The 17913-nt window shown below is 39.9% G+C and overlaps 1 protein-coding gene across 3 annotated transcripts in view; it reads left to right on the plus strand.

Annotated features, from left to right (window-relative positions):
• OSBPL9 (oxysterol binding protein like 9) overlaps positions 1-17913 on the plus strand; it is a 100237-nt gene that overhangs the window by 68878 nt on the left and 13446 nt on the right. For 2 of the 3 annotated variants that reach the window (XM_014598646.2, XM_059727827.1), the window contains exons 7-11: positions 2724-2753; positions 5200-5250; positions 8442-8480; positions 14254-14347; positions 15114-15215. In XM_014598646.2, coding sequence (XP_014454132.1) covers positions 2724-2753; positions 5200-5250; positions 8442-8480; positions 14254-14347; positions 15114-15215 — 316 coding nt within the window. The remainder of the gene's footprint in view (positions 1-2723; positions 2754-5199; positions 5251-8441; positions 8481-14253; positions 14348-15113; positions 15216-17913) is intronic. The other variant, XM_014598647.2, reaches the window with a different exon arrangement.

Here is a 17913-nt window from a genome sequence, read left to right on the forward strand (position 1 = left end):
AAACTCAAGCCACAGAAGCCTATTATGATTGACATGACATTGTCCTGTGCACATTACAGCCTTCACGCCCATGTCACCCTCTGTAAGTATGTCGAGGGGCAAGGAGAAGTACCCTAGGTTTTTACCACCACACAAAATAGTCTTTATTAGACCAGACTTGTGGAACAGCTTTTTGCCTTCATGGCCCAGTGAATGAATATGACTTTAGCTTAGCTTCCTAGGTCCAGATGCTGTTTAGTAGGGCTGTTTTGCTATTTTTGTTTTGTTGTTGTCTTTTTTTTTTTTTTTATTCTAGTTGCCTGTTTTAAGTTGCCACCCTTCCCAACGAAGGCTCAGGGCACATAAACTGCACAAACAAATACCTTTCTGTGATACTCTTCTACCTCTGTCATCACTAATAACTACTTGTATTCCTGGACCAATCCATGGAGCCATAAGATGAGCTATTTTCGATTGTAGGCCATTTGGTTATGCAGTATGATACGATTTCCGAGATGCTTGATGATCTTTTGGGCATTTCTGAAGCATGGAGGGGTTTCAGCTTGGGGAGGAAAGATGGTCATGATGAGCATGGCAGTTGTCATATGGTCTCTATTAGCAGAAGTCCCCAGTATACTAGCACTTGTAGAACATGAAACTAGTGCTGTATCATCAGATCTCGCAGTCTTATGGGCAGGAGATGACAAATGACTAGAACAGCAGCTCCCAAACTGGGTTGCGACCCCAAGTGGGGTCACAACATCAGCAGGTGGGGGTGGGAGGCTGTGGATTGGGATTGAGGGGTCGTGCTGAGGAAATGGAAAAGTTTGGGAAGCACTGCTCCAGAATAACTGTATGGAAGAGAGGTTCATGGAGCTGTGAGAAGAGCCATGCCCATTGGAACCCAGTATTTGGGGCCCATACTGAGGCACATCTGAGTTGCTCTCACTGTAATCTAGCTATCCCAGACTTGCAGGTCTGTGGGCCAGCAGTTTGATGTAGGCAAATTGCTGACTTTAAGAATTGTACTGCAAACTTCCACCAAAGTGATTTATTCTCTAGTTGTAGAATAAGATATGCCTGAAAATTGTAGCTAGAGTTCAGAGAATTGCACTTGGGGCCACTAGTAGAATATATGCCAGGACATGGTAGGCCATTTATCCTATATCTTCATGGGATCTTTCGCAGGAAGGTGTCATAAGAATTGCCATTTACTGGGAAGGACCATAAGCCTAATGTCTATCTTGTGTCTCACACTGGCAATGCAGAGGCTGAGGAGGACAGTGACTAGGGCATGTCTGTAATCCACCACTGCCCTCAAAGCCTATTTTCAAGATCCACAGATTTTTGGCTGAAGAAATTTACAGCTTTTTAAGGAAAGATTTTAAAACAAACCTAACTACTGTTTCTCTTGGTACTTAATTTTAATCACCTGGTCAGCTGGAAAGCTGTCCCTAACTTCTCTCTCCCCTCCCTCACCCACTCCACCCTGCAAATAATTCTCTTCAGACTGAGATAATTTCAGGTTTGGGAACAGCATAATGATTTTTTTATAGTAGGCAATTCATGCATACCATCCTTAAAAATGGGGAAAGTTATCCTACAGGAGATTATTTCCTATCTCCCTTCTAGAGCAGGGATAGGCAACTTTTTTTTTCCAGGTGTGGGCTGGAATAGCTCATCTCGGATTAGAGGTGGGTGGCTACTAAAACCTGGCAGCTGCTGGTATTCAGCCTTGTGGCAGCACAGGGAGAACAGCCACAGCTGAATGCCACCAAAACCCCATGTCTGCAGGCAGGATCTGGCCACTGGAAATTTTGAATGAAGGTGCAGACCTCTGAATTGTAACTGTGGGTAGTCACATACTTTTGATCATAGTCATCTTTTGCAGACCCCTTAGACAGAGTCTTCAGATCCCTGGATCTGCAGACCACAGGTTGAAAACCACTCAATAGATCTAAAATCTAAATTGGGGGCATGAAACTCTTTGGGCCCTATTTTATCATTCAGTTTCTGTGGTATTCTCTTGTCAGGTTTCCCTGTTAACATTCCCTTGGGAAAGGGATACAAACATCTGGGCACAATGTTTACTAGATAGTTTAAAGCTTATCTGCCAAAGTCATACAGGTCATCTAAAGCGCGATTCCATGCTGGCAGTCTTTACTACAACTGCAGTATTTATGGCAAATAACGGGGTGTTTTAAATATTATTTTGTTTATTTAAATCAGCAGCTTCAGATACTGATGCTTGGGGGAAGCTTAAAGAGAACAAATTCTATTAAGGTGTACCAATTGCATTTCTGAAAGTGATGTTATGTTCTTTGAGTTTTCAGTCCCTTAGGTGCACATTAGCAATTAGCATATGGTGCTACTTGCGTAAGGATGCATAATGAGGTTGTTCTGAGACCCACAACACTGCATTTTCTGATTTCGTTGTTCAAATTTAATATGCGAGGTCTGACACGTTACATAATATGGCTGGATATATGATGTTCAGTTGCCCTCGTAGTTTTTGTCTCATTTATCTTGCTAGTTTAATTCACAGTTGGATATTTGTCTTGTCTGCTCCAAAAATGCATTTTTCTTTGTTTATACTACAGAAGCTTTTAAAATATTTAATTGCTATAATCTTTCCAGTACTTGGCTAAAATTAGTATTGTTCTAGCTTAACAGGTAATAAGCGAGAACTACAGACTAATAACTCTTCTTCTAACTGTGTTGTTAAAATATATTTATCTTCACAGAAAATTGAAAACCTCAAAGAAACAACCAATGTAAGTTAAACTTTTTCATCCATTATGTAGCTTTTGCATGTGAAAAATCGCATCCTTCATCTTGTTTAAATCTAAAATTAAGATGTTATGAAAAGAAGACACTGAAATTTCTTGCAAACTGAGACTTGAGGATATTAAAAATGATCAAATTTGGTTTTTCATGTTTTAACTTTTTTATATTACATTGCAATGAAATAAAATGGATAGTCATTTTCAAGTGGAAAACTGAAACAATCTGTGCCAAAGCCAAAGTGGAAAATTTTATTCTGGTTGAAAACGTGTTTCAATTTTGTAAGCAAAATTAATGAATTCTCATTGAAAAAACTAATAGCTTTTACTTAATTGGTATTTTCTAACAGGAAAACACTCTACCAGAAAACTTCCAAGTAGCTCTGGAATCTTTTAAACAAGGAACACAAGATATATCTTATATTAAGTTGGATATCATAGAAAATCCACTCTGTTTTCACGTCCTTCCCCACTCTTCTCTCGGACCTCTTATATGAATTGGTGATAACTGGAAACTGGAGTTGGGGACCCAGGAGGGTCCATTTCAGTCCTGTGCTCCCTCTCTGGTTATTAGGGGTGCACTGATTAAAGACTTTGGGGGGCTAATACTGATGGTTGATTATTGGCCAGCACTGAGCTGATATGCAGCCCGGCAGCATGGAGAGCAGTGTCCAGCTGGTAAGTCTGTTTGGGGGTGGGGGCTAGGGCAGGGGCAGGCACTGCTCAGCTAGGGTGGGGCTGGCGGCTCCTGACACTGCGTACACTCCTGGGGGAGGCACAGGGAACATGTGCCCCCAGATCTGTATACGGGCTGAGGATGGACTGCCTGCTGTGGGCTTGGGGCCAAGGTTGCTCCATCCTCTTCCCGACGGCTGCGCCCAGGACAGGGTGGGCATTGGCAATGCTTGGGGGGGAGCTATGGCAGATTTTGGGGTGACTGTAGCCTCCACCCAGTGCTGCCACCACCCATCATGGCCTGAGCACAGCCTCTGGGAAGCAGCTTTAGCAGCCCCAGCCCTGAGCATGCATCAGGTAGCCCACCCTTGCCCTGTGCACAAATCCAGGAGCACATTATCGTTCCATAGTTTGTAGGGTCAGAAGGGACCTGAACAGATCATCAAGCCCAACCCCCTGGCATAGCAAAAAAGAGTACTGGGATCAAAGGACCCCAGCAAGATGTTAATCTAATCTAGCTCTCCCCCATGCTTCCCCTGGGGGTGCAAGCAGCTGTGGGAACTGCCCCCCCGCACCCTCTGGATGAGCCCCATCCTGTGTCCTGCCCTGTCCCAGGCCCACTCCCTCCCTCACTAGCTGCCTTGATCTGCCCCCTACGCACCTTCCCTCCCCCACATTCCTTACCCCCAACTGACTTATCAGCTGGACTGTTGCTCTCAAAGCTGCCGGGCTACATGCCTGGCCACATGCATGCTGCAGCTGTGCACATGCACATGGCATTTATTGACGACATTATCTGCCATATCAGCCAAAAAAGCTGATTGCTGATAATGTAAATTTTCCTTTTATTGGTGCTGATTCGATGTGGACCGATGTATCAGTGCACCTCTACTTGTTGTTCCTCCAGCCTTTCTTATACTTGCTTCAGAAATTATTAGTTGATTGTTCCTCCCTCTAATTTTATTTCTATTCTCGGTTAGTCCATTCTTGTTATCCTCTGTTTTTTCCTCTTGCACTTGCCACAAATTACTTAAGTCTTTCATGATTGGGTCTTGTCACTTGAACTTAGGCCAAATCTGTGGGATTTTACTCTTACACTCTGCCCTGTCTACTTCCATCGCTTCCCACTACTAACAGTGCTGTCATGTTCTGTTGTTACTCCTGCCATCACATCAATCCCATAGTAACCTCTCTATTAGATGCAGCATCTTTCTTCTCATCCCCCTCCATCCTGTGCAATAACTGTTAATGTTTCTTTCCCCCCCCTCTTCATGTTTAGCTCCCCCTCTGGTACTACTTTCCTATTGTTGTATCTTTAATCTACTCAAGTTTATAAAAGCTTATATTATTTGCTCCTTGTATTCCTCCTATAACCTTTGTCCCTTCTTCCCTCTCTTATCCTGTCTGTCTGTCTAATGAAATTTGCAACGTCTTTGCAGGGTTTCCTCACCTTGCCCCTGCCTCCCAAATTGTGCATTTCCATAGATTCTTCTTCAGAACTTGATCTGTTTATAGTTTCTTGAAGGCTTGAAATTGGCTTCCATTTTTCTCCCCTTTTCTTTTGTTCCTGCTCCATCAGTGTTTTACTGTAAGCTATATTGCAATTGTTTCGCATGGCTTTTTTAACAGTAAATTTGTGTCCCTTTAACTCATTAGCCATACTCTTATAATGAAAAGTTCTGGCATCAATACATTGTTGATAATATTGTGTATGTACTGTTTGTGGTAGGAAGATACTGAATGTTTTTGTTCCTTCTCCTAGAGCATGGTAGAATCAATAAAACACTGCATTGTGTTGCTACAGATTGCTAAAGTAAGTATGCTGTTAGCTATTTTGAACTTGGAAGGGAAGCTCACAAAAGTTGCGTGTAGTTTTGACATGGTTTAAAATATTCTTGTACGTTGGTTCATACTGCTAGTTACTGCATACATAACTTGGTAATTTAGGTTAAATCCAACAACTTCAGTTACTCTAGCCCAGAGGCGGGCAGTTATTTTGGGCGGAGGGCTGCTTACTGAGTTTTGGCAAGCGATCAAGGGCTGCATGACACGCAGCCAGAGGCAGATAAAATTCATTTTCTAATTTTCGGGGGGGGGCCCTGCAAGCTGGATAGAATGGCCTGGCAGGCTGCATCTGGCCCGCGGGCCGCATTTTGCCCACCCCTGCTCTAGCCTTTGTGCTTTTAGTCGGTCAGTGCTAATTCTGGAGTTTTAAACATCTTTTGTTCCTTTTTAGATGCAAAAGTTTTATTTCATAACTTGAGCAAGTTCTCCAATAAGAGGGTGGTTTACTTTGTTGCAAGAAAAAAGCATTTCCCTAAATATGATAGAACCTTGCTCGTTGCTTCATGAAGCTTGCATTGCATTGTTTCTGGGTTGATTCTCAGTACTTTTTTGTTCCTTTTTTTTTAAAGGAAGTGGCAATGTAGTTTTAATTAAGGAGGTGTGTTCAAACGTTCTCCTGGGTACAGATTTCCTAACTGGTGTTGGAATCCTGGTGGTGACTTTTGCTCAGGTGTCTGCCATTGTTAGCTTATTGAAGAAGCTGATGGCCAGTCCAGTAGGAGCGGCTTGCTGTAAATGATGACTCGGTTATTAGAGTCATCTATTACTGTACCTGTAACAACCCCAGCTTTGTTTCCTGTAGGCTCAGTGTATTAACTTGCTGCTTCACCAGCTCCAGAGCTGCAGTCCCAGGTTACTCATTGTGATGCTGCTTTGAGCTTAGCTGCATACATGTTCTTTGTTCCTTATTCTTGGGATAGAGAACAAAGTGAACAGAAGTCTTCATTCAGCCTCTTATTTTCTTGAAAAGGCATCCATGGGTAACTTAAGTGAACATTTAGGTTTTGCAAAACTAGTCTTTAAGTTTAGTGGCATTTTAAAAATACAAGAATAGTTTTTGTTTTGAATTAAGCATCTTGCAGTGTTTGCAGTTGGGTTAATGCAGCCTTACTTGCCATGCAGATGATCCTGAAAGTAAGTGCAAGTAACAATGAAACCGACCCCTTTTCTTTTTTTATGTTCTTTAATGAAGTATATAGCAGCAGAGGAGAAAATTGTGATTACATTTTAATTTAAAACCCGACTTGGCAAACTTTTTAAGGCTTTAATGTTTGTTAATTGCAGAAATAAGATGGCAGTTTAAAATGATTTGTAGCTTGACGGCTTATGCTTTTGAAACTAGAAAATTGCGTTTTGTGAAAATAAAATACCAGGGGGAGAGGCTGGTATTCACATCACTTGCCAAATTATGCCTTGGACCTGTAGAAAGAAAGTTGTAGAGGTGTGTTTTGGTCTGCTTTTACATTATACTTGGACCTTGAATTTACAACAATTGTCTACTATATTGTCTTATAGTAAGCATATATTACTTCTAAATCCCCATTCAGCAAACATTTGAGCCTGTTCTCGAGTATATGTGTGATGGATGTTTTAACAACCAAATTATGCTTATTTTTCATGAAGCTCTTGGATGTTCTAAAAAAAAATAATTTTTGTGTAGAATAGGGCTGATGTTTCATCTTCAAATGTTCTGAACTAGTGCCGCTTCTGGGCTTGATCTTAGGTTCCAAGTGCATCTGGCAGTATTTGGAAAGTGGGTAGAATTGATGCACCTGAAGCTTCTTGGGATCAGAGCTTTTGTGTTTAAAATGAATCCCAACAAATGGGGTCAGTCAGTCAATCTGATCTCATGCTTGCAGTTTTTTTCATACGCAAGCATGAGATCAGATTTTATGTAGTGCCTTTATCTTTGAGGTGGCCCAAAGCACTTTCAGAATGAGATAAATGTCACTGAAATGGGCATATGCTGTACTGCAGTCATAAATATACCACAATGGAAAAGAGGACAAAATAAGCCTTTGCCCCTTTGTGCGAATGACCATTGCCGTTGCCAGCCTCTTACTACTGTATAGTGTATGTATAATGTAGCTCTGTAGCTAGCGGTCCAGCAACACCAGATACATTTACATTTACATTTACAGGGAAGCAGAGGTGTTTAATTTAATAAAAACCATGTTCTTGATGACTGAAAACTTAGACTTTTTTATATCTTTTAGCAGTGTCTGCTTAGGCTTGTCATTTTTCCCATCCTTGTAATGATGTTAGTTATGCTGGTATTTTGAAGCAATTTAGCAAGTTTCAAAATAAAGCACCCATATTGAATCTTGATTTAACCAATGTATCAGTGTGTTTTAGTTTTTAGAGACACAGTTGTTCGACTTGCCATTTGCTATCTCCTAAGATCATGTTTATAAATGAGTCCTTCATATTAATGTGTTTTTTTTTTTGTTGTTTTTTTTAAAACAAACTGAAACTAAATCTCAGTGGGAACAAATGACCTGTACTGCCCCCCTGTCAGGTTTGAAACCAGACATCTTTTCAGAGATGTAACAGGAAGATGCACGTCAAATAATATATGTTGAAATCCAGAAAGCTTATTGCTGAATAAAACTTTAAGCTACAAATGAGAAATACAATATTGTGACTGGTACTATGACTTGACACTAAAAATTAGAACTAAATTTATCTGGTTGTCTTGACTGATACTAGACTATTTGTTGGTAAATCACTAATGCCATACCCAACAATTGTGATTTTCCTTGCTTGTTACAGGTGACATTTTCAAAAACTCCGAAGTGTTACTTAAAATGTTCGTTACATGACTCTTTCTTCAACATTTTGTACCTATAGGCATAGTGCTTAAAGAAGCTAGTATGGTTCAGTGCCAAGCAGTTCGCCTGTACCATGTTCAGATGTCAGTAGACTTTTAACAGTGTGCTTGTCCTCTACACAGTTAAAGCATAGGCTTTTTTTCGGTGCAGAAGGACGTGTGGATAATGTCTTAGGATAAAGAAATAATATGTAGAACCAGTTTTCTAAATGTGTTAGTTACTAATAGAATGTTCCCGAGGAAACGTATAGTACGTGTAATTTTCACATAACATGACTGATTAATGATAAAAGATTCATGTGTTGATATTTTTAACGTTTTTCCTTAAGGACCAAAATAATGAGGAGAAGCACGCAGATGGACTGATAGTAAGTTTTAAATCTAAACTTTTATCTCCCTTTATTTCTGCAGAACATGTGAACAGAGACCTGAATTTCCACTCATTTACAAAATACTTTCTCCTTTCTCTTATTCACTGCTCCAGATGTCTTTACAAAAAAACAACCACCTGTTAATGTTTTTGCCTTTGTTGACCATCCATCATAGCCTCTAAAGGGGAAAAAAAAATTATAACTGTTCTGCTAATTTAAATGGCAACATTATGAATGTATCTGTTTACATTGATTTTTAAATATCTAGTGTGAACTGGTGTTATGGGAAATGATTGGGAAATAATTTGTTGTGAAATCTGACATTTTATACATAGTTGTTCATGGGCTATAGGAAGCTGGGTGTCTCTCTTTCAGTATTCTGCATCTGATATACAGCAGTGGAAAGAAAATGTCACATTCGTTTAATCCCAATCTCATTTTTAAAATAACTTATTTCACTTTGGTTTTAGTGGAACAGCAGACTGATTACACTATAGCTTGACTTTCTAAAATATGGAGTTTATTTTAATCACAGCTGACACTAATTTCAGAATCCTAATATCTTACTTCCTTGGAACCTACTCCTGATGTGTGTGTTTTTAACATGAAAAAATTCCAGTACTCAAGTGACAGGCATTCTGGTAACAGTTAAACTTGCTAAAGCAGCAGTGCAGCTGCAGTACAAACAATAAGAAAAAGTGTAACTTAAGGGTTGTTAATACAGCAGCAGAACACACCAGGCCTTTCTGCCTACATTTTCCTGTCTACAGTTCGGGACTATATCTGATTAAGACTGGCATTTGAATTAAGAGCCATGAGACCCTCGCAAGTAATTCTATCTGTTGTTCCTTCCCTGCCTGTTTCAAGGGTAAGAGGGGTCAGGCTTATAGTGCTGTCTACCATCTGTGTTGGCATGGCATGGGGGGGGGACAGGCCCTGGAGGCTTGAGCATCAGCTGTGAAACTTCCAAAACTTAGTTTGAGCTGTTTTAAAAGTGTATCGTTTGTGACTCTCTGTAGTCATGTTGGCATGTACAAGGTCTGATGAGCTTTAATACATTTCCAGAACTCTTGATGCTTTATTTGGAATTGAACTCATGACCATAAAGTAGATGCAGAACAAAACTGGTCACTTTAGTTGTTAAGGTAAATATTTGTCATCTGGTAGTTGGGAAGATGCAGTGTTAAAACGCAAATTAAGATATTGCCTACAAAAATCCTTGCCTCTCTTGCATATTTCTTCAGCTGCTGTGGCTTTTTCCCTCTTTTCCAACTTTTTCCCTCAAATTTAAGTGCTCATATGGGATAAAATGATTATACTGAAGCTTGAGATTTTCCTCATGGGCAAAACAATAAAGTTTGTTGGCCTGCTTCTCCTCTTAGCATGGAGAGAGCTCATTTTTGGGTAAGGAAGTATATTGGTTATTATGCTCATTTACTAGTTAATGATTCTGGAGCTGAGTGCTAGTTATCCAGGAAAGGAAACGTGTTGACCTGATCTTCAGAGTGAGAGTGTATGTATAGACTTTGTTTAATAAGTATTGTAAGCATAGCATAAAAAGAAATGCATGTAGCTGTACAGGGGCAAATCTTTCTTTTTCACTTCTATAGGGAAAATGAGTCGAATGTTGCAGAACAGGTTATACTTTATGGAGGAGATTAGACTGTGAAATTGTACATAACAGCATTGTCTGTCAAAGGCAAAGAATTGTTTAGAGACCTAGACAGTTGGTTTCCAGCTGTGCACCTCCGTGTGCTAAAACCTCCATGCAGGCATAACTTAGAGCACGGGTAGTCATGGGTCGGCACATGTTACAAGTGGAATGGGCAGCCTCTGTATGTTGCCCATGGCATTGGCAAGGGGGCAGGCAGCACAACACTGTCCTTTAACTGTTGTTGAGGCAAGTTTTATGCAAACAAAAAAAAAGTGGGGGTGTTAAATCGTGTTCAGGTTTGAACTTAATCTGATGACTTCACGTATGGAAAAATACTCTATTTCTGCTTAAGTTTCACTCTTGTCTTCCATCAAGTACAACATTCCTATCAAACCAGCAGTCTTACAGGGTAGTGAATATAGAGGTAGCCTCAAAACTAAGGTGTCTCATGAAGTACCTTTAAGATGTGAACAAATATAACTTGAAACAATTTTAAAATGAGAGGGCGATTTAGCATTCAGAAGCCAGAATTGGACACTATAGCAGTCAGATATAAGTGAGCTACATCCAGTGCAACTTCATACAGCGTTAAGCAGTGGTAGGTTTTTTTTTCCATTTAACCATAGAGGTAAATGTATAATAGATCAGAACATCTTATACTGGTATTAAGTCACAGCAGTATAACCTTTATATCTGCCCATACCCCTAAACTGTACTTGCCTCAGACAGTTGGTCCAGGGAGATGGTACCTGTGTTAGTTTTCACCTATACGTGTAAGCTTTCCTTTAGTAAAGTCCTACCCATGATCATGTAGTATCATTTTTTCTATACTTACCCGATTCTTCTTTGTAAGTAGGCAGAGACTCCATTAAGTGATTTATTTCTCAATCTCTTGAACTCTTTGGGATAAATTTTATAGTGTTACAGTTTTTTACTTTATTGTTTATCCCATCTAGTTTGTGATCTGTCAAAATGATGAACAGTGTATCACAGCAGAATGGAAGTAACACTTGTGATTGACTTAAAATAATTTTCCTTTATACTGACGAGTAATACCTAGTTATTGGTTGAATGCATTGTTCCTGTTTGTGCCACTGATTGGTAAATAATATCTGTTGTTAACGTAACATATATACACATGCTATCAGTAATACTTCTGCAGTCGTGTGTATGCAGTGAATGGGATCAAGTGAAGAGGGATTCTCAGGCTAATAGATGAATTTGAAAATATAATTCCCATAAACAGTTTTAACAGTGGGTATTTCTGAAAGTCATTACAAAGGACATTGTTACTAAATCCTGTCTATAGTCATTTTAAACTTCATAATCTCTGCATAGCTATAAAACTAAATGCCTACACAAAAGCCTTGTCTCATAAACACTAAAAATTTTTTAAACAATTTTGAGCATTATAATGGCACATTGTACTTCCATTCAGATTAAGACTATTGTAAGCCTATTGCTGAGTTTTAAAATCTTGGCTCTTTCAAAACAAGCGGTGTTGGCATATGATTCAGATTTTCCATGTAGGTGTGCAATTTTGTATACTCAATTTTTTCCGAAGAAAAAAAGCCCCATTTGCTGAGTTAGCAAATATTGAGTGTTCTGATCAGGTTTGCTTGAAAATTAGCATGTATGCAGCTCTAGGGGAGGGAGTTTTTGTAACAGTCAGGATATTTCACGTTGACTGTTTGGTATGGGGTGATTTAGCTATTGAAAAAGGACAGAGAGACACTGGAGTGACTGGATCAGTTTTTCTGCTTCCATGGCGTAGTCTCTTGAAAGTTCATGTTGCAGGTTTTAATTTTGATACAGCTGGTTTGAATGGGGAATTGAATTGAATATTGAATTGATTGCTATTGAGAAATTGTAAACTAGATGGAGGGAAGAGAAGGGGGAAGATAAAAAGAACTTGAATTCTTTTTAAAAAAAATAATATTTTTCCATATTACAATTGACTGCCCTGCCCACATACCCCCTCGGTACACTGGAGGACTGATGCATTGATTTCAAAACTTAAGTCATAGTAGCAGTTTGTACCTGCAGTGCTAAGAGATACGGATAACTGTCGTATCTTGAATTCAGTGACATTAACATGACTACTAAACATAACTAATACTCCTTGAATGTTTTTTAAATTTAGATGGGTAAAAAAGGGAGGAAGGGAAGGGACGATTTCTTTAGAGAAGGTTGGGAGAGAAGCCAAAGCCATAGTTGACGTGGATCTAAACATGAAAAGAAATAACCTTACAGGATATATAAAATCAAGATGATAGTTAATTACCTTGGAAGCTTATTTAATTTTTTTTAATCGGTTTCAAAACAAAATGAGTGATACAAAGTTATGCTAGGTTTAAACCTACACATAGTAAGGTAAAGGTAAACTTCTATGTTGCTTGCTTGGTTAAAAATAGGGATAGGATAGTTAAAACAGAAAATCAAAAAAAGGCAAATAAGCATCAAAAACTGCTATAAGCAGCAAAAGTAGAAGCATGTTGTTTCTTATCCTTAGTATTTCCTATCCTCAGCAGCAATTTTCCCTCTAAGGTGCACCTGTGCGCGACCACACACAACTAAAAGTGTGGCCGTGCACAGCCTTTTCAAGGTCCGCAGCAGGAGAGGAGCTGAAGCTCCTAGGTGAGGTTGGGGCAGGCTTCGCCGGCTCCGGGGAAGTGCTCCGCTCCCCCACATCAGGGCCGGGGAGTAGAGTACTTCCCTGGAGCTCGAGCCAGTCCCCTGCCCCAACCTCCATCCCTGCCTTGCCTTACCTCGGGGAGGAGCTGCTGCCTGCCCCAGTGAGACTCCGCCGGCTCTGGGACACTGCTCTGCTCCTTGGCCCTGACGCCACGTGCCTCCTCGCTCCCCGAGGCGATGTGGGGGAGCGGAGCAGTGTCCCAGAACTGGCGGAGCCTCACTGGGGCAGGCAGCAGCTCCTCCCCGAGGTGAGGCAAGGCAGGGATGGAGGCTGGTACAGGCTCCGCCGGCTCCGGGGGAGTGCTGCACTCCCCGGCCCTGATGGAGGGGAACAGAGCACTTCCCCGGAGCCGGCGGAGCCCACGCCAGCCCCTGGCTCCGGCCCCCAGCCCTTAGTCCCCTTCGGTAAGTGTCCCACATGGGACCGAGGCGGCACGCTCACAGACCACTACTCCTTGGAGGAAACATTGCTCAGCAGTAGTGCTTGCTTTGGTGAGAAAACGAATTAACCTAATACAGATTCATTGTGCGGTATTCCAAAAGTGTTTGCGACATGGACTGCCCTATGCACTTTAATATCTAATTAGTAACAAAAATCATAAGTCAAATAATGTGCTTCTAAACATTCAAGGAGTGCTGGCTGTTCTGTAACAATATTAGGATAGTAAAGCAAGTAAAAAAATCACAGAAGTTTGGCTCAAAATCCTTTCCGTTTTAGATTTTTTTTTTTTTTGTAACATTTATGGTGTCATCCAGTATCTACTCATGTCAATGGAAGGACTCCCAATGACTTGCATAGGCTCTGCATTGATGTCATAGCAATCTGGGTTTTCAGAGTGCCTGTGTTGATGAGGTCTGTAAATTCATGGAAAAATGTGTAATATCATGTCGAAGAAACAAAATTGCTGGACAGTTTGTGTTCTAAAGTGTTTCCTTTAAGAAGTTTGGCACTAAAATATCACTTGCTTTGGGGGGAAAATTAATTGATGATATTTAATGGCTATAGGTTTAGCTTAAATTAAATTATCACCAGATCTTAACACTTCTTTTATATTGCCTTAGTGTTGTCTAGAAAAGGCTTGTTCTTCTAAAAGTTTTCTCAAAAATAAGTAAACTACTTGGCTTATACACCTTGCTGTGTAACTAGCTCCATTTCCTCCTTTTACACACAGCAGCCGCTAACAGGAGTCGCTGAGAAGCGTAGACTTTACCAGACAGATCTATACCACATAGTTTAGTGTATTTTAATTGACAAGTCCTTGCACTAAATATTAACATGTCTAAAAATTTCTCATGTCTTCAGCTATCAATGTGTATGTCGTCTATCTGGGGAATGTGCTGTCTGTCTTCTGGGCATTCATGTGTGGATCGTGTTTTACTGTGCTTTTAAAAAAGGACTTTAATTTTGTTTCTTTATCTCAGAGTACTATTAACCCTGTTGATGCAGTGTATCAGCCTAGTCCTTTGGAACCAGCAGTGATCAACACGATGCCTACCCAGTCTGTCATACCTCCAGGTACAGTATAGAGAATGAAGCTTTAGTAGAGAGATTCACGAGCGGGCATATATGCAATTAGCTTACCTTTTAGTTTTATTTGATTTACTACTTTCTAGCATGTGTGGTCTGAAAAACTATTTGTTAGCAAATTACAGCTAACCTTTTTTGGGTGGGAACATGGTTCTGTCAGCCATGTACATCTTGGTGCAAGTTTGCAGGCTTGCAGACAAGATTATGGAATTCATAACTGTTGTGCTTAGACATCCTTAAAACAGACTTCTAGAAATACTCTCTTTTAACCAAGCTGCATCTTTAGCTGTATTCACTTCAGTTACAAAAAGATGGTCTCAAATGACTATTTTTCAATTTTTGTAAGTTGATCGTGTGATTTAGTTATCAATTTTGGAAGCTTATTTTCTTCTGTTTATTCCTTTCTTCCCTCTATTCTGTCCCTGTCTCAAACCAGTTTTGTGCCTAATTTTGATTAGTGTATTGTTTTTACAAATCAATATAAACATGTCAGTTATAAAGAAATTGTGCTTTGGGAGAAGTAAATAAACTGTGTAGACAGTTATTTTTATTGGCTTGTGAAGCTAATAAAAATGAAGAATGGAGGAAATTAATATAATTTTCCTTTTTGAAGTGTGGCAACTTCTGTTACAGACGGGCTGCTGTCAAAGTTGATGTAAAGTTGCTAAGAGTCTCTTAGCAAATCAGGGCAAGGGCTTTGGTGTCTGTTCAAGTGTTTGGGAGTTTTTAGCTTACATATTTTAATATCCTTTAGAACCTTCTCAGTTGTGCAAATCAGAGCAGCGACCATCATCCTTGCCAGTTGGGCCAGCAGTAGCATCACTAGGAAATCAGACTCCAACACCAAATAGTACAGGTAAAGTTCTGTGGTGACTATCTTATCTTGAGTTGCCTTTCCTTTTCTAAAAGGCAGTTGAATTGTGTAGTACTTCCATTTTTGATGTGCCTCTATAAGAAAGGAAGAGCTCATATTACTAGAAAGGTGTTTGTATTTTTTTTCCAAGTCTTTTCCTGTACTAGGTTACACTTTACATCTGCCTCACTGATCACCTTATCAGAACTTTCACATTAAACATCTCCAGCATTAACATTGTAATCAGTGTGTACCTTTTAAATTATCTCTGCTTGCCTTAACCAAATAGGCTTTTGGACTATTTTAAACTGCTTTCAACTAAATTTCTCACATGTGGCTTTCATGCTGGGAGTCTGCTTAGTATAAATTCATTTTCTCTGCTGCATTGTTGACTCAAGCTATTTGCTTCCCTTATTTGCTTCTCTCTTTCTCTCTACATCTTAATGCATCCATCTCTGTACTATTGCCTGACTTTATGGAAATAGTCAACCATGTCTTCATCTTTCTTCCCTTTCTGTGACCTCTAAAGTTTTTTCCTCTGCAGTTGTAACATTTCACAGAGCTGTTGTCTACACTTTATTTACTTTTTACATACAAAGGATCCTAACCAAATCACTGGCCAACTTTAAGTGACTGCATGAGATCAACATTCATTTCGGCATCCATTCAAATTGATGTTCCAACCTCTTTCAGGTCTCGCCATAATAACCTGCTCCTAGCTTGTTTTACCTGTCCCTAACTTTTCCCCTAATCTTGCCACTATTAACATGAGATTTCTACAGCACCTGTATCAGGAGCAACCTTTCCATATTATCTTGCTGATTTGTACTAGTCCCAAAAAAGTAATGGTTTTCAGACAAGTAGTGTATTTCTGATTTAGTATATAAAAGTCTTAACAATTCTGCTTAATTACTATATTCTAGACTTATAGTCAGGAATACCTAGAACTTCACAGGAGTGATACTCTTGAGTTTCCCAAGGATCTAAAAACTACCTGCTCTGTTGAAGGTGGAGTAGGCTGTCCGCAACACTAGTCAAAAAGGAGTTAAGAACGCAGCTTAATTCAGCACTGGAACAGCAGCTAACAGGAAATAAGATATGCTTTCTGTTTCCCATTTCTTAATGAATGAACTAGCCATTGGGATTTCAAAGTTGTGCCAGTATTCATTTTTTAGTTAAGTGTAATTGTGGTCTTTACAATATCTAATTAGACTTCTTTAAATTTGAAGTGGTAATATGCAAATCATTTATGATGTAGGCTGTCACTGACTTCATGAAACTTAATATTTAAGAAAAAATAAAGCTGTCTTGATTTGTTTTTGTTTTTTTCTTTCCAGTTGCCATTTGTTCTTCCCTATTTGTTCTTACCTCTTTTTGTCTCCATTATGATCAGAAACTGTAAGGAGTTGTCAGACCTGAGGTCCTTGTAGTCCAGGGGTGGCCACAAATAGCACGTGGCAAATCTAGGAGGAAGCAGGTAACAGCAACAAACAAGGCAGGAAGCATAAAGCAAATCAACAGATCAGGCAGGGAGAAGAAAGTAGAATAACAAATTGGGCAAAGAATAAAGCACGGAGCAGAAGGCAGAACAGCAGTTTGGGCAGGGAAGGGAATCGCAGAGGGGCTTACCTTGTGGCATGCCTCCCAGAAAGGTTAGCTAGCCCTGGCATAGTCAGTGATTCTACCCACTAGTTATCAGCATCAGTTGTCAGAGGAAGCTGTTAAGCATCCAGAAGTACAAAAATGCAGGATAATCTGCCTGTCTCCATCAGTTCTCAGCCTTCTCAGATTAGTTTGAGCTCAGAAGTACAAAGTTTTACTATCCCCTTTGCAAAATTGCTGTTAACTGTAATACTAGATATTCTTGATTAGTAAAGAAGCCTGAATCCTTCACCCCAATTGCTTCCGATGGTTGTTTATGCAACCCTGCAGTTACATTGTGGAAGAAAAATATTTACTTGTATTAGGAAACAGAACAAATGACAAAGCAGGAAGTTCCAAATAAATGCAAGAAAAAAGTTGCCTACCTTTTTTGGACCGTTCATTATTTTGTATGCTTTTATCATGTCCCCTCTTATTCATCTCCTTTTAATGAGAAAAGCACTAATCCTTTTTTAGTGTCTTTGACGTCTTTCTAGGCCTTGATCATTCTTGTTTTACCCTTCTCTGAATCGTCTACTCCTGTGGTGTCCATTTTGGGATGAGCTGGCCAATGATGTACATGCTATTTTAGGTGAGGCTGCACCATTGATATGCATCAAAGTTGTTAGGGTAATCTTAGACTACCATGTGCAGTTTTTGGCTCCACAATTTAAAAAGGACATGGAAAGGTTAGAGAGTTCAGAAGTGGGTGAGAAACAATAAAGGATTGGAAGGCAAGCCATGTGAAGAGAGGTTGAAAGAAAGGAGCATGTTCAGCTGGCAGAAAAGGCAATTAAGGGTTGGGGGGGTGGGGACATGATAGCAGTTTTCAAATATCTGAAGGGCTGTAATAAAGGAGAGAGCACACCTTTTGCTCCGTTGCTGTAGAGCAGGACAGCAGTAGCTTGAAGTTGTGACAGTAGGTTTTAGATTAGACATCAGGAAAAACTTCTTCAGCCAGGTAGTTAGGAGTGACAGCTTAGGAAAGTTGTGGAATCTCCCTCGCTGTAGGGAAGAGCAAGATGAAAGACTGGGACTTCCAGAGGGGATAGCATTACAG

Source organism: Alligator mississippiensis, chromosome 5, assembly GCF_030867095.1.
Source record: "Alligator mississippiensis isolate rAllMis1 chromosome 5, rAllMis1, whole genome shotgun sequence".
Classification (NCBI taxonomy): domain Eukaryota; kingdom Metazoa; phylum Chordata; order Crocodylia; family Alligatoridae; genus Alligator; species Alligator mississippiensis.